General features: G+C 42.4%; 1 protein-coding gene across 3 annotated transcripts in view; it reads right to left on the bottom strand.

Moving 5' to 3' along the window:
• Positions 1-24,261, bottom strand: part of THAP4 (THAP domain containing 4) — a 31,028-nt gene extending 6,767 nt beyond the window's left edge. Inside the window, exons 1-5 of one of the 3 annotated variants that reach the window (XM_066620655.1) lie at positions 24,147-24,261; positions 13,434-14,587; positions 4,639-4,798; positions 3,328-3,437; positions 3,046-3,149 (exon numbers count right to left, since the gene is read on the bottom strand). In XM_066620655.1, the coding sequence (XP_066476752.1) occupies positions 3,046-3,149; positions 3,328-3,437; positions 4,639-4,798; positions 13,434-14,587; positions 24,147-24,229 (1,611 nt within the window). In that variant the 5' untranslated portion in view covers positions 24,230-24,261. Of the gene's footprint in view, positions 1-3,045; positions 3,150-3,327; positions 3,438-4,638; positions 4,799-9,626; positions 9,718-13,433; positions 14,588-23,781; positions 23,826-24,146 lie in introns of those variants that run through there. The other 2 variants (XM_066620656.1, XM_066620657.1) reach the window with 2 other exon arrangements.
• Between the last annotated feature and the right edge of the window lie 150 nt (positions 24,262-24,411).

The raw sequence follows: 24,411 nt of genomic DNA, 5'->3' as shown, positions 1-24,411 counted from the left end.
CCTAGTGACACCACTGTTTTGAGGCTTTGGCCAGAGCTTAGCCCAGGTAAGGTCAAGAACTGGGCTTGGTGTTTATTTGAATCTGCCAGAGCAGATCCTTTACAAATGTGTATATTAACATTAGAAGCTGCCCATCTGAGTCACAGAGGTGTGAAGCTGTGAGCTGGATTGGTGCTAAATTGGATAGCTAAACAAGCTATCAGTGTTGATTGGTTTATGGTCCTGATTATCAGAATGCAGTTGTACCTACCCCTCCACAAAACGTATTTCCAATAATGGTATTCTTTTTAGCAGTGTCTTTAAGATGCAACTGATACATTTCTTGTGGTTCACTAGCAAGGTTCCATTCTTGGTAATAGATTACCCCACATTTCACAGATTGATTCAGTGGGGATGGGAAAAGCAGGATATAAACAAAATACACATTCTGCTTTTCCAACTTGATTCTAGAGCGTGATTCATATACATCCCAAGCAACAGGGGGGTGCTGGCACTTCAAGAAGGGTCTTAGACAGGGCCTCTGAGAAATTTTATCAGGAGATACAAAGTTTCTTTTGGGCCCTCCCCAAAGGGGGAAGGGAGCAAAACAGAGTGGGGGGGAGTGGTGACAGCTGGAATAGTCTTTGGAGCACAAGTCTTCTGGGCTTCCGGATGTGGAACCCAGGTCTACCCTCCTATGTGGCATTTGCAGCTAGATAACAGAGAAAACCAAACATGCTCAAGTCTTTCTGAAGTCTTTTAAATATAGAAAATCACTGTGGAAAATTAGCATAATTGTATTTAGGCTCCTGCTAGAATGGAAAATGTCCTGTGCATACCAAAACATACTTCTTCAGCAGCTGTAGTCCCACAGCTGTGTCTCTGAGCTCCTATTCACTCCTTTATGGTAAGTGGATGCACAAGCCAAAGAGCTACTGTAGCAGGTCAGTGTCCTCCCAGATTTGACACTGTGTTAAGAAGTGTCATGTATGCATTCCTCAACCTTGTGCTTATGGTTTGAGGCAGCCCCCAGCACCCCATGTGGAAAGAGTCCAGGTGAGATTGGAAAATGTAAGATTCCAGGAAATTTCAGGTCCCCTTTTTGACTCTGGGTCCCAGTACAAATTACCCCCTTTACCCCTCTCTCATGGGCCCTGGTCTTAGATAAACCAAAGAAAAGTGTCCAGCTTTCACATATCTCAGAACTACTACTGGTTTTCAGCATTTTGAATTTCAGTAAATGGGTAATGGTTGTGGCGCATTTTATATTATAATCAAATATCAACAATAAAGTCAAGTGCCCAACATATTTCTTAAACTGGTCTAAAAGTCTATTGTGAGTCTGGAGCAGTTACTTCATCAAGGCTCTGGTTTCCACAACATGGGCAAGTGTGGAACCAAGGTTACAGGAACAGTCTGCATGCCACCAGGAGTTATATCAGGATAGGATTTTCCTGCACTACCTCTAGGACAGTGAGAGTAGAGAAAGGGATGGTAACATCAGCATAGATTCACTTTCATCTGAAATGAAGAGCAATAGTTAAAGGGGGGGGAACTGCCCCCAAACAGAACATGCTCATTATAAAGCACGCCTTGAACTTTTCCTGTGCAAATACAGACTGTAAATGACAGCCACAGTATTGCTCTAATACTTGTTTTAATATGGATATTTAAAATGTATTTAAAATAGCTAGAGAAAGAACATAAGAAAAGCCCAGTTGGATCAGGCCAAAAGCTCATCTAGTCCAGCTTCCTGTATCTCGCAGTGGCCCACCAGATGCCTCAGGCAGCAAACAAGACAGCAGGAAACCTGCATTCCTGGTGCCCTCCCGCCCATCTTGCCTTCTGAGGTAGCCTATCTCTAAAATCAGAAGATTGCACATACCCATCATGGCTTGTAACCCATGATGGACCTTTCCTCTCTTTTAAATGCATCCAGGCCAGATGCCATTACCATATCCTGTGGCAAGAATTTCCACAGACTAATGACATGCTGGGTAAAGAAATATTTTCTTTTGTCTGTCCTAATTCTCCCAACACTCAATTTTAGTGGATGTCCCCTGGCTCTGGTATTGTCTGAGAGGGAAAAGAACATCCCCGAAGCAGATGGGCAAACTTGTCTATCATATTTGTACAACACAGAGCAGGTTATTATACAACTCAATTAGAACATAAAAGGAAAAATAAAGATTGTTCAAAGAGTGGGAACTATTGAGCAGAAGAAGAAACTACATCTCTGACAAAACGTACTGGAAAGTTGGTCTAGCTGTTGAAATCCCAAACCACATTAATCTGAGTAGCCTTGCTGAGGAATCTGCTATGAACACAATGTTCTACACAGGTTTCCCATACAACAAACCCACAGTTCTAGCTCCACAAACCAGACATTGTTTCCTGGTTCCTACAACACAATTACAGTAAAACTGTGAAAACAGCTTACAGCACCAAAGTGGAATAAACTGGAATAAATGATTCCATATAGAAATAAGGATACAGTCTGTTTTGTGGAAAAAACAAATGAAGGGCTTTTAGATCACTCTGACAGACACAGTCCCAAGCTTGTGTATCTTGTAAAAGTCAGTTAATACGGCCACCAGGTACAGGACACTTTCAGAGAGAAGCCAGCTATGGTCCTGACCTCAGAAGCCCCCACATTATAAGGGGACCTCAACCCATCCTCAGAAGACAAATTATCATAGTGGTAGTCTTGCCTTCCCCTTGCTTCCTGCTGCTTATATAAGTACTCATATTCTTCCATGAAGAGGGCGGTCATTTCAGAATAGCACTCCATCAGGGGGAATGGCAATTACATATTACACAGAGGAAGCTGCTACACAGTATAAAAGGCATCTACTGGAAAATGAACTCCAGTGGTATAAAGTTGCAAGTTTAAAATTTTTCTAATCATGATCCAATTTCGAGTCCCACATTATAATAACTTGTTCCTTCTTGAATTATTGACTATAGTCTGTTAGGCATCAGCAACATCTAGCTGATCCCTAACAGAATAAGCATTCATCAAGGTCACCAGTCAGCCACCCCACACTTAAGGAGTACTGTACTTACTTGCTCTACGTGGGGCTTCTTGGCAAACGAAATCCTTGCTACAGAGTGGGAAGCTATAGAAAGCTCTTGTCCATTTACCTCTCCTTCCTCTACTTCTACCAAACCTGGATCAAGAAGCAAAGTTAGTATCACTGTAGCTTACAAGGCTGGAATATCAAAAAATACAGTCTGTGTAAGGCAAGACAAGATAGCTTTGCAGGTAAGCCACCAAAGTACTTTGACTTCTTTCAGGGAAGCCAGATTTAAAGCTGAAAAAAATTGCTAATGCAAATAGGTTAGTACCTGTGTTCTGAGCACTGATGAAGGCCACCTTGTTAGTGTTGGGTTTGATGCGGATAAATCCACATTCTCGATGCATTGGCTTCCTGGTGTCTGGATGGAAGGCATTGAATCTGTTAGGATAAGGGGATATTAAGTTACCATGCCTTGGCAATAATCCTCCACAGGAACCAGAATTCAGCTGTTTTTTCAGCATCATTAAATGAAAAGAATATAAAAGCAGTATTCCAGTACCTGAAACACTATTGAAAACCCTGGCATTATAGGAATAGTACACTATAAGTTTGCTGACTAATATATGACTGGAGACAGAACAATATCCCCAAGAATCAATCCATGCCTGGATTTTTGAACAATTCTTTTGACAACACACAGCATATTAGATATTTGTCAGAATATCGCTTGTCAAATCTGGCCTTTCCTAGGACAAATACTGAATTGTGACAGACACTACAGGATACATTTTAATACTGTTAGACAGGTGCCTAACTTGCACATGTTTCCCAACTGCTACCACTCTTAATCTTCATTTCAATCAGTTTTTAAAATGTATGAAAAAACCTGCTACTACAATGTACTGGGTCTACACAATTGATCCAAATGTTATAGTATCTAGGCAGAAAACTGAGCTTTCTTCCTTCACTGTTCTACAGTCTCTCCCCCATTTAGACTCTTACTGGAGACTTAATTTGATACACCATTTCTTCCAAGTTACACAAAGTAAGAGACTATGCTGTCCCTGTAACCATCACTTCCTCCATCTTTTGTTTCTTTCCATCCCAGGTGCTTCCAGTGTGCGCTGGGAGAAGGTACAGACAGCAGGGGACAAGTAAGACTATGCAAGACTTTTTAAAAATGTCTGTCAGTTCACTTTTTTGAACTGCTTGGGATGTTGAGTTTAGTATCTTGCACTAGATTTATAAGAGCACTTGAACTGGAAACTGGCTGCACACTTATTTCAGTTCTTCTACTATTAGGTTAGAGACCTTCAAAATAGTTTCACTGCACTGCTAACAATGACTTCTTAGTGGATCAAAATGCACTGCAGCATTGGTTCTGTGGCTGTTTAGCAGCTTCTGAAAAAGTAGTCACCAAGTTCAGGAGAACTATAGTTTGCATTTTATTTTATTGTTTTTATTAATGTAGAATTTTAACTGATTTTTAGTGTCTTAAAGAGCCGAGTAGAAAAGTAGACAAATTTAAAATAAACAGATTTGTCAGGGAATCTCATCTGTTGGATACTCACTTAAAATGAGATATTAAAACATAATCCATTGCAAAAGCATTCTAAAATAAGACAGGCTGTAAACTTACGAGAAATTCAGCATTGGCTGCCCTACATGAGAGATGTGCACTTCTTCGAGGTATTGAAAGGGCTTCATTGTAGGGAAGTCACCATCTCCTGGTGGGTCTGACAACCAATGGCCTAGCATCCAGGAAAGAGGCTCAATCACAGGGTTCAGCTGTGGAGTTTCTGTGGAAAGATAAGGAACTGGGAAAGGTCAAATGGCAGCAAAATTTTTGACAACCACAAAAGTTAGATTTTACCACACACTGGAATTGGTCATCAGGGCAAACCACTGTACAGTATTGTGTTGGCTTTTGGTGACTGTGTTTGCCATTAAGTGTGTTCTAACATCTTATAATGTAATCAGATTTGATTAGTTACCTTTATGCGTTACTATGTTCATAAACAACCTTCAAAATTAGAGGTGTTAAAAATGTAAATAAAATGAAACCCCTATATCAAACGCAGGGATAGGGAACAGAAGACAACAAATTTGACCAGCCAAAAATGATGCATTAACCATTTGATTGCCACTCTGGTCCAAACAACACACACTGCAGGAGATCTGTGTGCAGAATGCCCAACATTTTTATTTAAAAGAAGGTGTAAGGGAGTTCACATCTGATTGGAGCAGAAGTACTGGGGAAGGGAAAGTTTAACCCTTTGCCCCATATTGTTTCCCCAATCTAAGCTTCCCTCCTTAGACTGCTATTTGCCCTGATGGGGGGAAAAATACAATATTTGCATCCCAACCCAAGGAGCCAAAACAACAGTTTGGGGTATGAAGACTGAGATTAGGAAAATGGCACCAGGGCAGAGATAAGCTGCTCCCTTCCCAGTTCCAATCAAATTCAGAGCTCCACCCCTCCCCATAGCTACTTTTAAGGAAAAAAATAAAAGCAAAAAACTTAGAAAAATCAATCACAAACCTCCCATGTAATATGAAGTTTGGCCCTAAGTTAACATTGAATTTGAGTGGTACAAGATACATTTCTGAGCTCATCAACAGTATTAGTGGAAAAGCAAGCAAACAGCAGAAACAGGACACCAGAACTGCAAGACATTCAAGCCCAATCTACGTAACACTGTTTGCAAAGTGAACAAATATTCATTTCTACTGGGTTTTATTGGAGTTGTGCCTATTCAGCAACATCAGAAGCATACTGCATTGTCAGCCATCAAAGTTCTAAAAGATTTGGCTCCATTCAGAGGAAAGGGTGCAGAAAGCATGCCATTTGAGAAGAAAAAAACCCACACCCAACACCACATGGGTATGTTTAGTCTACAGAGATTAAAGAGTGGGCTTGATAATAAACTTTAAGTGAGAAAAAGATTACAGTCAGTTGAATAATTGTCCTCTATTGCTACAGACATGAGGTAACATACTTAGACTTGCTGGTAGGCAGACTTAAAATTAGATAAAGTTTTTTTAATAGAGAAGCTGAACAGCGAGACCAAAGGAAACTATAAACACACCGGGAAGACTTGATAAAGTATGCCGCATTCTGCCTCTAATCAAGGGACCGGACCCAAATCCTGAAGTTCTTCCAGATGCAGATGTCTGGTTCAGATGTACAGAGTACTGTCAAATTGCAGCTGATGCAACATGAATGAACCTTGGACACTGGGGTGTGTGTGTCCCTCTCCCTCTCAAACTGCAGGTCCCTTCACTACATTCCACTCTATAGGTGACTAGTTGTAAACAGCAGGAAAAGTAAGATTTTATTCTTAGAAATGGCAGAATTCTTATTCTTTATTCTTAGAAAGGGCAGTTAGAAATGTGTTAGAACTTAAAAAGCTGTACAAATGTAAAGCTGTGGTAATCAACTTATGTGCTTATCAGACAAGTCGCAATACTCAAACTCTTTACTTTTGGAACCATATTCTTTTTTTAAAAAGCTTTCAACTGGCTGCTATTCTAAAGAAAGCATGGAATCGGGACTCAACATGAAAGACTTTGATTGCAGATCAATGGTTCAGTAGCTAGGCTATTTTCTCTTCAGCAAAAGTGTTCTTCAGTTCTTTCCATCTCTGTCTTTGTCAACACTGTGTTGATGCAGGTATTTACGGCAATCTACTATTTGCATGTAATAAGTAAAAGTGCACACCAAAGTCTGATCTCATCTCTGGCAGACACAAGACATAAGAGGATGAAAACAAGCAGCAAAGCTTGCAAATGTAGACCGGTTAAAGACCTGAGTGTTGCTACCATCTAGTGGATCATCATATTTTAGCAATTCAAAACAAACTTCCTTGAATGTCGGATAATACAGAACCGTATTTCTGGCTCCTTTCTTGGTACTGGTACAATACTTGTGTTTGCTAGAGCAGCATCACTGAACTAGAACAAATATACTTGAGTGGCAAGTACAAGAACTCAAAGGAGGTTACTGTAGAGTGGAAAGAGTGCAAAATAGGACAACCAAAATCACAGAGGGTAGGACCACCTTCCTTTGGGGGAATGGCTATAACAGGGGTGTCCAAACATTTTGGCAGGAGGGCCATATCATCTCTCTGAAAATGTGTCCGGGGGCTGAATCAATTTACATTTCAAATTTGAATAAATTTACATAAATGAATATATTAGAGATGGAACTTATATGAATGAATGAATGGTCTTGTAGTAGCTCAAGGCCTATAAAAGGCCTTGCACAAAGCAAGGCCAGCCTTTCCTTCACTGCCACTGCTGCATCACAGACATGAAACAGCAAGTAGTGGAGGGAGCCCTTGTCCCACAGCTCAGGTGAGAAGTCGAACAGTCGTCCTCTTGCTGACAGCAGTTGTGTTGCGCCAGCACAGACTCCAAAAAGTCTCTGGAGGGCCAGAGACTCATTGGAGACTGGGGGCTCCCTGAGGGCCTGATTGAAAGCCCCTGAGGGCCACAAGTGGCCCCCAGGCCAAGGTTTGGGCACCCCTGGGCTATAACATTTTGGGCTTTTTAGCTTAGTAAAAAAGACAATTAAAAGGGTGCCTTAATTGTAACCTATATTTTTGCATGTATGGAAAGAGAAGTCCCCCCCCCCCAAGTATTGTTCTCCCAGTACTAGAACCAGGGGTCATCCAATGAGTCACAGAAAAATCTCCCACATCCAAAGTACCATGTAACTACTCAGATAACACCACAGGTCTAAAATGTGACCTTCCATGTGCAGAGCCAACATGTTGGGACAGTTCCATGATGGTCATGACAGCCATGAAGTCCTGAGCTTCCTCTAGTAAGGTAGCCTTGGTGTAGAAGTTGCATTCCACAGGACATTCATCCTCCAGGTTCTCAACACTGTACAGATCACATCTCTCCATTCAGGAAGGGAGACTGTTTTACAATGCTGTTGTCAGTACACTAACAAATTCCCCAAAACTAAGTACAAACACTCAAAACTGCCACTCACTCTCATAGGAAGGCTAGAGAGAGAGAAGTCATATATGGAAGTCATATAGATCACTATGAACTCAATCTCCCCAACTACTGAGCTTATATTAGTGCTGACCCAAGTACCAAGCTGGACACAGCCAAGAGAGATCAATTCCTCCCAGCTCATCTGCCCAAATCTTGTTAATATATGGCAGTATGGCACTCTCCTCCAGTATTACACTGCAAAGCTCTGCGGTTTAATGATGAACCAATATCTGTCTACCAGTATAACTCAAATCCCCAGGGTTAAAGAAAGATTGATGCATTATTTTCTCCTACTTTCCCATATCTGACTTGTCCAGACTCTAGAATCCTAAAAGCTACTGCACCAAGGACAAACCAAAAACTCACGTCTTGCATTGTAAATGCTGTTCACATATTGTTATTTGTGGATCCCAATGCTTATTTGACCTATCCTGTAAATTTTGTTCTAATGGGCTCTTGTGACTACCTGGTTTTTAAGTCCACCATCATTCTTCATTTTCTGTTCTGTTTCATAAATCACTTGTTTTTTGAACCTTACCTAGCTTATATACTAGAGGTGGCCAAATTGTGGCTCTTTGACATATAATGTACAGCTCTTGGAAATATGTTGGCTGAGCTCCTTTTTGCATCATAATTAATATAAAAAGCAAATAAGAAATTTTCAAGCTTAATAACTATTTACCAGGTATAAACTGAGAGTCCACTGGATACGTTTAATTTCATGGAGAGTAAATATATAAAAGAATTAAAATGCTTCTTAAATATTGCAGCTCTCAGACATCTGAAGTTTATTGTATAGAGCTCTTGGGTTAAGCAAGTTTGGCCACCACTGTTATATACTCTCCAAGGATGCAGAATCTGTAGAACAGCATTTATTGATATGGTTAAATATTAACATACTGAGAACATTGCAAGTATTAAATCTGAACTGAAACTGTTTGCAACTCACACATGCAGGTACACCCATTCCTCTCAAAACTCTTTCTGAACAGTACCTATGCTACAATATGCTTGGTACCAAATATAAAAAGAAAATGGCAAGGAATTACAGGTCTTGCTAAAATAACATATTCAAACATCTTAACTGTTGAGAGTTGTTACAGGAGAAGACATATTCACCAAGTCCCAAATCACAGAGTGTGCACAACTTGAATTGCACAAAGGGACTGAACATGTGTCACTTGGGCCCTAGGAAAGGACCTAGGATGTTACTTAGTCTTATTCCATTTGCCAGAAAGTTGTCAAGATCTTCCCCTTCAGATGTTAATTTCCACCCATAATGAGGGCAGCCAGGGAGGGACTACACATTCCAGGTTCTGCATTCTGGATACAATTCTGGGGGCCAAGTGAAAAGCCCCAAGCTGGACATCAATGCAAACTGTGGTGCATATGTGCAATGCTCCCTGTTGAAACAGATTTTTTTGTTGGTAAAAAAAAGACTGATAATAGTACCCTGCAGGAACATGCAACAGGTATGAAATTTGAAAGCAGGTCAATGGAACCCAAATTCTAATGAGATATATTACAGTATTTCACATATCCTGCAAAAGATTATAAAAGCTTTGATAAAAATGATAACTTAGTTATCTGTACAGAAAACTGTACAGAAAACTGTACCTGCATTTGTTTCATTGCCAGCCATATCCTACAAGATTGTCTTTAGTTTGTTCGCTCTAGGCCACTAATCTCTCCCTAGTCTCCAGGAAAGCCTCCGCAGCAAGCCAGCAAACTAACAAGATAGGAAACAACCTGGAAACTCTGTGTAAGGTTACCCCAGTGCATCCTGGAACTTGTAGTTTACTGTGCTGTACTGAATAGACATACAACTGCATCATTACTGACATTTGCAACACAATCCTGTGCATGTTTACTCAAAAGTAGGTTCCATTTAGTTCAATGGAACTAGCAGGTAAGGGTGTACAGGTATAAGATTACAGCTTTGTTTGCTTCTAGCTCAACTACATTTTGGCAACAGTCAGCAAAGAAAAACGTTCTGTTTTACATTTATTTATTTAAGAGATTTATACCTCGCCTTTCCACCCTGCTCAAGGGCCTACAGCAATATTTCAATACGCTCAAAACAGTGCTAAAAACATTAAAACCAAAAAAACAATAAAATACAATTGGATCACAGATTAAAAGACGTTTCATTAAAAAGTACTAGCCCCCCCCCGATGTCAACATTTAAAAACTTCCTTAAATAAAAAGGTCTTGAGACCCCATCAAAAGGATTCCAAAGAGGGAGCTGTTCTCAATTCCACAGACGAGGTGCCACCATTGAGAAGGCCCTATTTCTTGCCACCATCCCCCTCTCCTCTACTAGTGGCAGCAGTTAGAAGGGCCCCCTCTGATGACCAGGGAGGATGGGTGGCATTATATGGAAGGAGGTGGTCCCTCAAATACCCTGGACCTGAACTGTAAAGGGCTTTAAAAATAAAAACTAGCACTTTTAATTCAGCTCGAAAACGAACTAGAAGCCAGTGCAGTAGCTGAAACAACGGCCCAACAGAGTTGAACTGGAGAGCCCCAGTAACCTCATGGGCAGCCATGTTCTGCACTAGCTGCAGTTTCTGAACAGTCTTCAGAGGCAGCCCCATGCAGAGCGCATTGCAGTAGGTTATGGGTCACCATGGCCAGGTCTGAGTGACCCAGGTATGGTTGCAGCTGGCGAATCAGCCGAAGCTGAGCAAAGGCTCCACTGGCCACAGCTGCCACCTGAGAATCCAGGAGCAGCTCTGGATCCAGCTCCCCCAAGCTGCGGACCTGCTCCTTCAGAGGGAGTGCAACCCCATTCAGAGAAGGCCGATAGTCCAATACCAGAGTCGAGGATTTCCGGACCAGGAGAACCTGTCTTATCAGGATTTAATTTTCAGCTTGTTCACCCACATGCAGCTCCCAACAGCCTCCAGACAATGATCCAGAACTTTGACTGCCCGCTCAGAACCAGAAAGAAAGGAGAGAAAGAGCTGGGTATCATCAGCATGCTGATGGTACCCTACCCCAAACCTCCGGATGACCTCTCCCAGCGGTTTCATGCAGATGTTGAACAGCACAGGGGATAGAATGGACCCTTGCGGCACCCCACACCTAAGAGGCCAGGATGCTGAACAAGCACCCCCCCAGCACCACCTTCTGGGATCTGTCAGCCAGGAAAGAGTGGAACCACCACAAAACAGTGCCTCCAAACCCCAACTCAGCCAATCGATCCAGAAGGAGACAATGGTCGATGGGGTCGAAGGCCTCTGAAAGGTCCAGCAAGACTAACAGGGACACACTCCCTCTGTCCATTCCCTGGTGCAGATCATCCACCAAGGTGACCAAGGCAGTCTCTGTCCCAAACCCCGGCCTGAAGCCAGACTGAAACTGATCTAGATAATCAGCTTCCTCTAGGACCCTCTGGAGCTAGGGTGCCACCACCTGCTCAATCACCTTGCCTAAAAAACGAATATTTGAGACCGGCCGAAAGTTGTTCAATTTAGTGGGATTCAGGGAGGGTTTCTTCAGGAGGAGGAGAACCACCGCCTGCTTCAAGGTTGGCGGCAACACCCCTTCCCTCAGAGATGCATTCATCACCCTCCCTGTCCACCCAGCCAGGCCAGCTCTTACATCCTAGTAAGACAGAGGTGATAAAAAACAGTTAAGGTGCAATCCTAACCAACTTTCCAGCACTGACATAGCTGTGCCAATGTGGTGTGCACTGCATCCTGCAGCAGGGAGGCAGTCAGTGGGCATCCTCAATGTAAGGGCATGCTTGTTATCTTACCTTGGGGCTGCATTGAGGCTAAGTCAGTGCTGTGGCATAGACAGGGCGGTGCAGGCCTCCCTACTTGTGCCACTTACTCTCAGGGTGGCAGTATGTTTGTGACACCCAGCACGTTTACGACAACCAGCATTGGCACTGGGGCTGCAGTGCTGGTGCTGAAGCATCATAGAATTGGGCCACCTGTTGACACAAAACTTGCCAATAGCCCTCACCAAAGCCTGGAGCACAGAGATAACTTTGCTTCTACCTCAACTATATCCTTACTTATACGTCTTTTACTTTTTCCCACAGAATGCCAAAGGGAGTTATTCCTAGTATAAGGCAGACATGCATTCCTACTGGGGGGGAATGTTATTCATGCCTCAGTACCATCCTCGACTGCAGCCTTTTAACATTCTTCCACAAGCCAATGAATGCAGTTCACTTTTATGGAAAAATGATATGTGAAATCAATGGGTCTTAACTGTGCACTTAGCTTGTTTGGATAGTAAAGTAAATACAGTCCAAAAATTCCAAAAAGAAACTTTATATTGAATGTTTCCTTCTTATAGACAGGATAAGCAGAAGTCCCAAGAGAACAGGTGAAAACATTTGGGGAAGAAGCATTTGCTACCCATTAAATTGCTGTGGTACCTTTCAAAGTTTCTAGAAATTGCCCAGGCTATTCTTAGAACTCTGGACTCCTGAATATGGACCCCAGTGGGAGCTATAAAGTTCACAAAGCAAATAATGTAAGACAGACATATGCTAAGGATGGGGCATCGCAATTCTCTGAAAGGGGCTGGCAAACTTCTGGAAGTATAAAGGGTGATTGCAACAGGGACTGCTAGGGACTGTCTTGTTCTCTTTAGGTTTCTATGCTTGTCACTCCCAAAGGGGGCATGCATTCCAACTTTTGTTTAACTAAATTCCTTCTTGCTCATATTCACATGTCCTGTTCTTTACAATCATGTATGTTTCAGGGATGGGAACATGAAACAGAATTCACAGGCTGCTTTCCTCTCTTCCCCCAGATGCTGTAAGGATTCATCTGTGTGTGAATGCATGCACATACATGCTCAATCTGCTGATAATTTTGTTTGCTCAGTCTTAACTAGATTTTCATTTCTGAAAATGCACTGTAGACAGTCTGCTCACTGCACCCAAGAAATACGTAGGGCTTGAGGAAGAATGTCATGATACACTGTGCAGTATTATGGAGAATAACTACAGTGTCCCAGCTAAGCTCCAACCAGTGACTGAACTGTATTTGGGCATGATGAATACTTGAGTCTTGCATTCCCACTGAGGGGGGAATGTGGTGGGGAATCATTGTAAAGATAAATATGAGGAATACAACTTAGAAAAATACAGTTGGCATATTTACTAATCATCTACAGACAGTACAGAATGGGACTAATCTAAGACTCCAAGTTCTATTAATTCCAAGACAAATTCTACTCTGACCTCACTTTTCTGAGCAGGAGAACTTTTCAACAACATTGAGCATAAATGTGCAAGAAGATGTTCCAATTCTTTTAAACCTTAGGGTTATACACTCTTCAAAATAAAACAACTACAGATAGGGCAGTAATAGGTAAGATATCTTGAAATGCTTTGCCTCAGCATGTTTAGCTAAACAGCAACTGTGCCTCAGCTAAAAGAATGAAGAAAATACTGACCACAGTCCTGGGACAGCAGGTTGTTCAAATATGGGAAATTTATCTTCTTCAGTTCTTCTAGTTTTTCCTTTAGCTTTTTAACTTGGCTGGCAGAACGGCTGATCTTCTTCCTCAATAGCTTCAGTTCTCCGTTCTTTTTCTCTAACTGTTCCCTCAAGCAGCAGACTTGACTTTTACTTTGTCTAGAGGAGAAGCAGTAGGAATGAAGGGAGTCAATGAGCTTGCAGGCTCCTGAAGCAGACATGATGACCTCATTGATCGACATGGGGCTGGCATCAGTGTCTCCCTTCTGACCTACAACTGCTTCAGCTGCTGGTTTAGGGGTCAGATCTGCAGGAGACGCAGACATGCTTTGGGAAGGTTTCTGGGGGATTGCAGTGAGAGAGGAAGTAGAGGATGTATCTATTAAACTTGCGTCCTGCTCCGCAATGTTGCTACTGCATCTAGGTTCCACACTTCTCCTCAACCTCTTTTTTTCTAATTGCTCCTTTGGAGAAGATGACTTCTCTCTAGTGTGCTTGGAGAAAAAACTGTAAGAATGAAGGGACCCAATAAATTTGCATGCCCCTGATACAGGCGGTGTGTAATCATCCTCCAATATACCACTTTTGTCAGTTTTCAAACTTGCAGGGTGGATAATGGTCTCTGAACAATTCTCTATAGCAGGTTTTTCTGGCTTAATCTGAGTTACTTTTGTGACTAGGTTATCAGCCAACATCCTTCTGAGGGAGCCTTCAAGCTGGACCTTGAAATTCTCTCCCTGCTCAGACATTGAGCCAATTTCAGCTTGAAGAGTCACTTGCTCCATTTCTTCAGTCCCTTCCATCTTCAAATCTTGGTCAGAAGATAAGATTCCCTCAACTATCTCATCACTTCCTTCCTTCGGTTGATTTCCATCTCCTTGCAGAGCCTGATCTTCTATTTTCCTCCTGCTTTTGACATGATCTTTGCTATCCTCCCGTTTCTCTGAAAGCTGGAAAATGGTTGGTACAGCTGTGGGTTTGAGCAGCCGGTGCTGGTCTTCCAGACGTTTTGAAAAGCTGTCTTTAGTGAAGTGCTCGCTGCAGAGAAAGGAATACTTGGTGGGAGTCCAGTTATCCCTATGTACTGCTTTTAACCACTGGATCAGTCGCTTTGAGTCCTTTAATGGAAACCTTCAAAAAAGAACAAAGAGAAAGGAGTGACAATGTATGTTTTACTGGAATCAACAAAGTTATATGAATACCTAGGAATTAATTGTAAAAAACATGAATTCATTAAAAAGGGTAAATTGGGTTCATTACAAAATAAAACATGCAGTATTAATTACATTTTTTGGTTTCACTGGGATGGTGAATTGTTTCAGTTTTGTGTCTTCTTTCCCATTTGTTTATTGTTAAAACCAAATATTCAACTAATTAACCCAAAAGGACTTTTGCAGCAGTTTACAATAAAACAGTTGAAGAGCATAATTAAAGCATTCATCACACAGTCACTAGCAACCCAACCAGTAGATTGAAATCAGAACTTCAGCAGCCCAAATCTTAGTGGTTGCAATCTTATGAAGTTAGAAGTACCAAAGTCCCCTGATTTCTTAGGGGCTTAGGTGTGCCTAACTCCACATAGGACCACACTGTAAGACAAGACATGGTCCTCCAAAGAGAGTTTGTCAACAAAGGCATCACCATCAAGTCCACTTTAATCCTAGAGATGTGAAGGCCTGGGAAAAAACCCGGAAAAATTTGGAAAAAACTGTTTTTTTCCCAAAGGCTTGTTTGTTTTTTTCTGAAAAATTTAAAAAGGAAAAAAAAGAAAAAATTGATGATGGAATGTTTTATTTTAACATGATGAATAAGATATTTTAAGACACAGTGTTCAAATATTTTCCAAATCATTTCTAAAAAATATGTATGGTATCAGATTATTCTAATTTCTGTGCACTGAGGACAAGCAAGTTCGAGGTTACAAACTGAACTCTCCAATGCAAGAACAAGATGCATTTCTTCCTTTAGGAGGTGCTGCTATTGTCACAAGAAAAGAAAAGGGTTTCAGTTTTGTTTTTGCATGTGGGTGAGTATGTCTGGTTCTGTTTTGTCCTCTTCACAAGGCCTCAAAGCATTAGAAGAAAATACAGAGCAACAAAAAGGACCTGAAAGTATATACTTAATTTAAAAAGGTAAGAGTTTACATTGATCTGATTCCAGAAAACTGAATCATTTAGCTACATTAGTTTATCTTTACAACCTTTGTGTAAATAATAATTTATTTACTACTAATCTGGTTCTTTACTTCCCCCACCCACAACCATAGATTAGTGTCTTCTTGCAAACTAGTCATTAAATTATTTTTCTTTCCTACTCCCCTCAGGAAAATGGTGAGACCAACATCTAGCATATGGAGGCATTTTCACATTACAAGTTCTTCTGAGAAGAAAAATGTGATTTGCAAATATTGTCAGATGAAATATGCATTTTCAAATGCCACCAGGATGACAAAACACATTCTTGTATGCAACAAGTGTCCTGTAGATATTAAAAAATCCTTCATGGATCTAAGTGAAGAGGACCACAATGATGAAAATGAACATAGCTTTTCTTAACGTTCTCATTCAAGAAGTCCTCTTTCTACTCCATCTGTAACATCAGTAGCAACACAAAGTGTTGCCCCATCAGCAGCATCTTCAAGGAAACAGATACTGAAGACAGCTGCATCCAAAAATTATTCAATAACTTCATTTGTAGACAAGATGACACCTGCAGATCAGGAAAAAATTGATCGGGCTCTTGCAAGAGCAATATATTCATCTGGAACACCATTTTCCATAACTGAAAATACGTACTGGCAGGAAGCTTTGAAATTACTAAGACCATCATACCATTTGCCCAGCAGACATTCTTTAAGCAAATCTCTTTTGGAGTCGAAATATGAACATGTAATGGAATCTGTTTAAGAAAAAATTAATGAATCGCTGTGTCTTGCACTACTTACAGATGGATGGACATATGTGAGAGGAGAAGGAATTATAAATTTTGGGATGCGAACATCATCACGCTGTACAAGAACAAAGGTAACAGGGGTGACTGCAACAACTACCGCGGCATCTCTCTCCTTAGCGTTGTAGGAAAGCTGTTTGCCCGAGTTGTACTAAAGAGGCTCCAGGTACTTGCAGAGAGCGTCTATCCAGAATCGCAGTGTGGATTCCGAGCCAACAGGTCCACCACTGATATGGTATTCTCCCTTAGACAACTGCAGGAGAAATGCAGGGAACAACGACAGCCACTCTTTATAGCCTTCATAGATCTCACAAAGGCTTTCGACCTGGTCAGCAGAGACGGCCTCTTCAAGATTCTCCCCAAGATTGGATGTCCACCCAGGCTCCTCAGCATCATCAGATCTTTCCACAAGGACATGAAGGGCACTGTTGTCTTTGATGGCTCCACATCAGACCCTTTTGACATCCGAAGCGGAGTGAAGCAGGGCTGTGTTCTTGCACCAACCTTGTTTGGGATTTTCTTCGCTGTCCTGCTGAAGCAGGCCTTTGGAACTGCAACAGAAGGCATCTATCTCCGGACCAGATCTGACGGAAAGCTCTTCAACCTCTCCAGACTGAGAGCAAAATCCAAAGTCCAGCTGAAATGTCTGCGTGACTTCCTCTTTGCCGACGATGCAGCTGTCACTACCCACTCTGCCAAAGATCTCCAGCAGCTCATGGATCGTTTTAGCAAGGCCTGCCAAGATTTTGGACTGACAATCAGCCTGAAGAAAACACAGGTCATGGTTCAGGATGTGGACTCACCTCCCTGCATTACAATCTCTGAGCATGAACTGGAGGTTGTCCATGACTTTGTGTACCTTGGCTCAACGATCTCCGACACTCATTCTCTCGATACCGAGCTAAACAAGCGCATCGGTAAAGCAGCTACCACGTTTTCCAGACTCACAAAGAGAGTCTGGTCCAACAAGAAGCTGACGGAACATACCAAGATCCAGGTCTACAGAGCTTGCGTCCTGAGTACACTTCTGTACTGCAGCGAGTCATGGACTCTTCGCTCACAACAGGAGAGGAAACTGAGCGCTTTCCACATGCGCTGCCTCCGACGCATCCTCGGCATCACCTGGCAGGACAAAGTTCCAAACAACACAGTCCTGGAACGTGCTGGAATCCCTAGCATGTATTCACTGCTGAAACAGAGACGCCTGCGTTGGCTTGGTCATGTCGTGAGAATGGATGATGGCCGGATCCCAAAGGATCTCCTCTATGGAGAACTCGTGCAAGGAAAGCGCCCTACAGGTAGACCACAGCTGCGATACAAGGACTTCTGCAAGAGGGATCTGAAGGCCTTAGGGATGGACCTCAACAAGTGGGAAACCCTGGCCTCTGAGCGGCCCGCTTGGAGGCAGGCAGTGCAGCATGGCCTTTCCCAGTTTGAAGAGACACTTTGCCAACAGTCTGAGGCTAAGAGGCAAAGAAGGAAGGCCCATAGCCAGGGAGACAGACCAGGGACAGACTGCACTTGCTCTCGGTGTGGAAGGGATTGTCACTCCCGGATTGGCCTTTTCAGCCACACTAGACGCTGTGCCAGAACCACCTTTCAGAGCGCGATACCATAGTCTTTCGAGACTGAAGGTTGCCAATATATATAACACCTCAACCAGTTTTTTACAAAAGCACTGAAACAGGAGAGAACAGACATACCGCAGAATATATCAGCTGTAAATATGTGAAGTCCTACAGAAAATTGGGAGTGGTAAAGTATTTGCTTTGCTGACTGACAATGCCAGCAATAAGAAAGTAGCATGGGAGATCATAATGGATAAGTATCCACATATTACTGCAATAGGATGTGCATCTCATAGGCTAAACTTGCTTCTTAATGATATTATGTAACTGGACACCCTTCAAATTATCTATAAACAAGCAAAATAAGTTGTAAAAGGTACTCATACTGTAGCTGCAGTTTTCAAGAAGAAGCAAGCAGAAAAAAAATGCAAAGAATAATGATACTGAACCTCTGTAGTAAAAGAGTTTGGGCTAAAAGAGTAAAAGAGGTGGGCTGGAGTGGTGATCTCCTTTGAAAGTTTACTGAAAAACAAAGAAGCTCTTCAAAAAACAGTAATAGCTGAAGATCTTAAAGTACCAAGGAGTGTAAGAAACACTTTTCTTGATTAGGATGTCTTCTGGGTTCAGCTGCAAAATTCCCTGAAGATTCTAAAGTCAATTGCTGCAGGAATAACTGCATCTGAATCAGATAGTGCACTTTTGCCAGAATTCCTTATCTAATGACCAAGATAAAAACAACTGTTTTTGAAAATCTCAGGATATCTCCACTTAAAACTATATAAGAAAGTAAAGTGAAAGGTTTTATTAAAAAGGGGGAAGAATGTTGTTGCCATTCAATTCATGCTGCTGCAAATCTGCTGGATCCAAGATTCAAAGGTGGAAATATAAGTGATGATAGATAGCACTGTTACTGCATTTGACTGGATTACAAAACAAGCATCACATTTAGGACTTGATGTTGGGAAGGTACTTTCAAATGTTGCAGAATACAGAACATCTTCAGGGATTTGGTCCAGGAATGCAATCTGGGATTCTGCCAAACATATTCCTCCCGCAACATGGTGGCAAGCTCTTTGCACAACACAGCCTCTGACTCCTTGCTTCTCGCCTTCTTCAGATTCCTCCATCTTCTGCAGCATGTGTAAGAATCTGGTCTATGTTTGGAAACATACTAAATCAAAAAATAAACTGACATGTGAAAGGGTAGAGAAGCGTGTTTCAATCTGGGCAAACCTTCAGTTTTTAGAAGTCCTTTTTTAGAACTGTGATAATGACAGACACAACAGAGTAGCTGCAGAAGCAGAGACTGAAACTGAGACTGACAGCTCAGAAAATGATTCTGATTAAATTTCATGCCCATTCATTGAAACTTAGTTTCACTCCCTTCTATACACTCTTCAATTCTTTTTATGAGAATGGGTTTTTTATTTTTATTTCATACTGTGGAGAGGAAATATGAAAAATAGTTACTTCTGAATTTTTAAAAATTGTTTTGTGGAGGTTTTTTTGTCTGTTCCACATAAACTAGTAAACAGTTCAGGAGATACAATTACAAATAATTATTTAAAAAATAAATTCTGTTCGTAATAATTGTTTGGATACACCATCTTTTTAATATGCTGTGATTATTTTATGCCAAGTCAAATTGTCCATAGTCATGTTTTATGTTCCTAAAGTAACAGAATGACTTTCAATCTGGAAAAGAAGAAAGTACTAATGTAGCATTTTTTTCAATTTTTCCAAAAATTTGTTTTTTTCCAAAAAAAACTGGATTTCCGAGCTTCAAAATTTCCAGAAATATTACATCTCTATTTAATCCTCAGACCTCTTGCCAAGCCTTAGGTGGCAAGGGCACCCTAAGCAAGATCTCCCTGTTGGATTTTAAGATATGAGGGCTGAATGATGGCCTATGCTGCAGTGGTTACACTGGGCCCAAACACCTGTCTCTCCCTGCTCTACAGGAAGCTGTAACTAAGAGCCTCATCAAGTTCCTAGCATTGACTTCCATCATACACCTCAGCTGCTTTCTCCTGACCTGACACACAAAGGACTCTCTATCACCTACCTCTAGAACAGGGGTCTCTAAACATTTTGGCCGAAGGGCATCATCAAATAGCAGGTACAGTGTCGAGGGTCAGAAAAAAAAAAATTAAATAATAAAATTTAAATAAATACATTAGAGATGGAACTTAGATGAATTAATAAATGAATGGGCTCAAATGCCCAGGATTTCTCCAAGCACCAACACAGCCCAAGAAATAAAGCACACACTTAAATGGTCTCCATTCCCCCACCCCAGAAGCACGACTCCAGTTGTGTTTGGTCAACTGGGCCAGAGGCTCTCAGGGGATCACAGACTGGCTGCAGGCTGGATAGAGGCTGGCCACGGGCCGGGGTTTGGAGACCCTTGCTATAGAATAGCAATAGAAGCTCTGTCAGAGTTCGCCTCTTAGCTGTTCACTCCTGCACTTGCATCTGATGCAGTGAAACAGAAGCCATGCCAGTGGCAAGTTGCAGGAGGTCCTGGCATAAAGTTCTGCACTATGGCACACATAGCCCATGTGTACCCCACGCTTACTGGCAGGGAAAGGCAACAGATAATAGGAGATAACAGCTTTTCACATTGGTGAAGGGAGGGAATTTTCAGTGGCAGCAGAAACTCATCTCTCCCACTGGCTAATGGAAACATCCCTACAGATCCTGCAAATTATGGGGTGGGGAGGGAGGTTTCAGGGATTAGCCCACTCAAGTGGTGTTTCTGATGGCAATGGGTCCTCAGTCAGTGCTTGACTTTCACTGCCACTCCTCAATAAGAATAAGCTAGTGGGGATGGAGTGAAAGTTACTAAAGCTACTGTTCACTCTGTTTCCCATACTGATCACTGGCAGATCAGGAGCCTTATTGAGCAACAGGCCAAAATATTCAGTTTGCATCATAGAACAAAATATCCACAATTGGCAACTTTTTCTTGAGTACCTTTTCATTTATTTTTAGTTCAGTGTTACCTCAGCTCCAAAACAAGCTGCTCTGTGGATGTGCCTGCAGTAGATGTTTCCATACAATGTATTTTGTGTCTCAGTTTAGACCTCATACCAAACCAGGGTGAGAGATGATAAAATGTGGCCTCACATGTTGTCTGATGTCTCACATGTCTGAACTGACAAAGCATGAATCAAATTCAGCAAACCAAAATCAGAAGCTGTGTTTTGAAGTAAGGCTGAGAACTATAGTTTGGTGTGATATCTGAATTGCCAAATCATAGTTACAGTCATGTTTGCACTACTGGAGGCCCTTGCATAATTGAAACAGAAGTACTGAGCAGATGAGATATATGTTTTGAAGCCAAAACCGTGATTTGGGATCTGGACTATGGTTAGTACAAACCATGGTTTAATGTGCTGTCTCAATCTAGTCTTTGCATTGAGAGGAAACTAATTATACATATACATAATTAGTAACAGAGTTGGAATTCACTCTGTTTGGAATTAACTGAGATCACACTTCAGACTTACTAACTCAAGACTTGTTTGCATAAGCTATCAATTAATATTTAAAATCTGTGCCTGAAAAAGAATGGCTCAATTTCCAAAGATTAATTTTTTTGACTCATTGGGTTTCCTCAACTAGGATTACTTAAAATGAACATATGAACATATACACACACGCATAAATACATCTGGGACACCTAATAGGCAGTTTCAAGACTGATATCACAGCTCTATGTGAAGGGAAGAAAACTGCACATGAGAACTAAGCTACCAAACCATTTTACCCATAATAGCCAAATGTGACAAATATGACCTGTTTATGAGCTTCCAGATGCATGTGACTGCTTGCTGCTAGAAACAGGACACTGAATTGGGTAGAGTCTGCTTAAATCCAGCAAGGAAATTTTCATCTTAAGTTCATATACAATATGTTTCTTCAGTTCAACTACAGTAAAATCGGTATACAGGCACTAGTTAGCTGCTTTCACTTTCTACTCACAGGGGAGTGGCAGTGTCTGCATTGATCAACTTTAGACAGGGGAATAACATTCCTAATATGAAGGTTAACATTTTTGTATGGATGCATTAGTCACAGATTTTTGCAAAGAAAAGCTTTAACAGTAATATAGAGACACACTGAAATAAACACAAAAATGTTTCTTTAGTATCTTTTAACACAATAGCACAATAGCAGAACACAAAAAATCTTGCATTTGTGACTCAGAGGCAACTGTTGCCCAATTCATAAGAAAACATTAAAGTTAAAATGCACCAAGATAACAGGCTTGCCTGACATAGAGTGTTATCCCACTATTTTCCTGCTTTTATTATCAGAGGTATGTATCTTTCCCAGTTTTCAAGATTAACTTGAGCACAGTTGTTTTGTTGGACAATCTAAGTTATTTCTTGACATCTCCAAGTGATAAAACGCAAGTAAGGTCGAACCCAATAAGGATGTGAAAATGAACGTCTAACATATATGTCTGCAATTTCCTCAGCGGCAGAAGGAAAAACACAATCATTGAAGGATGTGTCAGACAGTTGCAACTTGACATAAGAAAACGCTGTCTAGAAAGGGGCTATTGGCAGAAAGGGTCTTTTTTTTCCTTCCTGTTTTGGAGTTGTCTGTTGGCAATTCGGGAGCGATAATCCCTTCCACACCGGGAGCAAGTGCAGTCTGTTCCTGGTCTGTCTCCCTGGCTGTGGGCCTTCCTTCTTTGCCTCTTTGCCTCAGTCTGTTGGCCAAGTGCCTCTTCAAACTGGAAAAGGCCATGCTGCACAGCCTGCCTCCAAGCGGGCCGCTCAGAGGCCAGGGTTTCCCACTTGTTGAGGTCCACTCCTAAGGCCTTCAGATCCCTCTTGCAGATGTCCTTGTATCGCAGCTGTGGTCTACCTGTAGGGCGCTTTCCTTGCATTTCTCCATAGAGGAGATCCTTTGGGATCAGGCCATCATCCATTCTCACGACATGACCGAGCCAACGCAGGCATCTCTGTTTCAGCAGTGCATACATGCTAGGGATTCCAGCACATTCCAGGACTGTGTTGTTTGGAACTTTGTCCTGCCAGGTGATGCCGAGAATGTGTCAGAGGTAGCGCATGTTTTGGAGTTATAGGAATGGAATTCATATCCATTGACATGTAGCAACTTTGTCAATACTTCACATCTTTCATAGCTGCATAGCACAGATTAATTAGTTCAACAGCTTACTTGCAGTTTACAGGCAAGGCCATGCTCAGCAACATGAAAGCTATTATCCCTATTAAGATAGGTGGCGACAGAGATTTTTTTCCCCCAGTAGGTTTTTATTTATTTTATTTTAGAGATTTATATCCCAACTTTCCCATGCCAAAACAAATGCCCAAGGCAGCTAACAAAGTTTTACAATCAAGTACAAAGTATCACAACAGGTTAAAAAAATCAAGTAATGCATTAAAACATTACATTTTAACATTACACAGTGGAATATAACCAAAACAAAGTAAAAACTAACAATTGTAATTGGGTCAATGGGGAACAACTCAGAGCCCAAGCCTATGGGCATCTACTCAGAAGTGAGTCCCACTATAGTCAATGAAGCTTACTCCCAGGAAAGTATAGAGAGGACAGCAGCCCAGGGAGCCCAAGCCTATGCATGTCTACTCAGAAGTAAGTCCCACTATAGTCAATGAAGCTTACTCCCAGGAAAGTGTGGAGAGGACTGCAGCCTCAGTCCAGGGAGACAGTCAAGTGACATGGCCGGTTTCCAGAACTTTGGCAAGAACACCGCGCAGACACACCTGTGTGTGTACTGGGGGCGCAGCCTGCGTGTGCTGCACCTACCCCTGTGTGTAGAAGAAGAGGCAGGGACTCGTTCCTTGCAGGGCTTAGCCCTGGAACCTCGTTCAGCAGGCTGAGCCCCACCAGCCAGCGTGTCTGCAGGTCGCCACCACCACGAGGCATGTGCAGAGTGCCAGGCCACGCAGCGCCTTCTCCCCGAGGAAGCCCCGGGCCAGAGGGCGAGGCGGCGGAGGAGACGCCCCTTGGGATGCTCGCTGCGCCTGCCTCGGAGGCAGAGGGGCGGGGCTCTGCCAGGGCCCTGACAGGCTCGCTGTGCGTGAGGGCTCGGGGGCGATGGGAGGGGGCGGAGGCAGGTAGGACTCCGTCTACCTGCCGGCCAGGTGAGAGCGGCCCCTCCCCCCGGTTACCTGTGAAAGGAGACGGCCGCCCGACCCCGGGGAGCTTTGCCTTGCCGGTTGGAGCAGTTCAGCGCCGCGCAGCAGATCACCATCTCCGGAGGCCGCGCGGGCGCCCTGGCCTGCCCTGCCCCCCGCCCCTCCTCTCCTCCCCGCCCCCTCCGTCCTCAGCCGTACAACAAAATGGCGGAACCAGCCAGGTCACCGCGGCTGCCTCTCTCCCCACGCCTTTCCGTACGGAAGAGAAGACTCCCGTCAAGAGGGCGGCCCTGCCGGC

Source organism: Tiliqua scincoides, chromosome 3, assembly GCF_035046505.1.
Source record: "Tiliqua scincoides isolate rTilSci1 chromosome 3, rTilSci1.hap2, whole genome shotgun sequence".
NCBI lineage: Eukaryota > Metazoa > Chordata > Lepidosauria > Squamata > Scincidae > Tiliqua > Tiliqua scincoides.
This window is presented reverse-complemented; position numbering and strand designations above follow the sequence as displayed.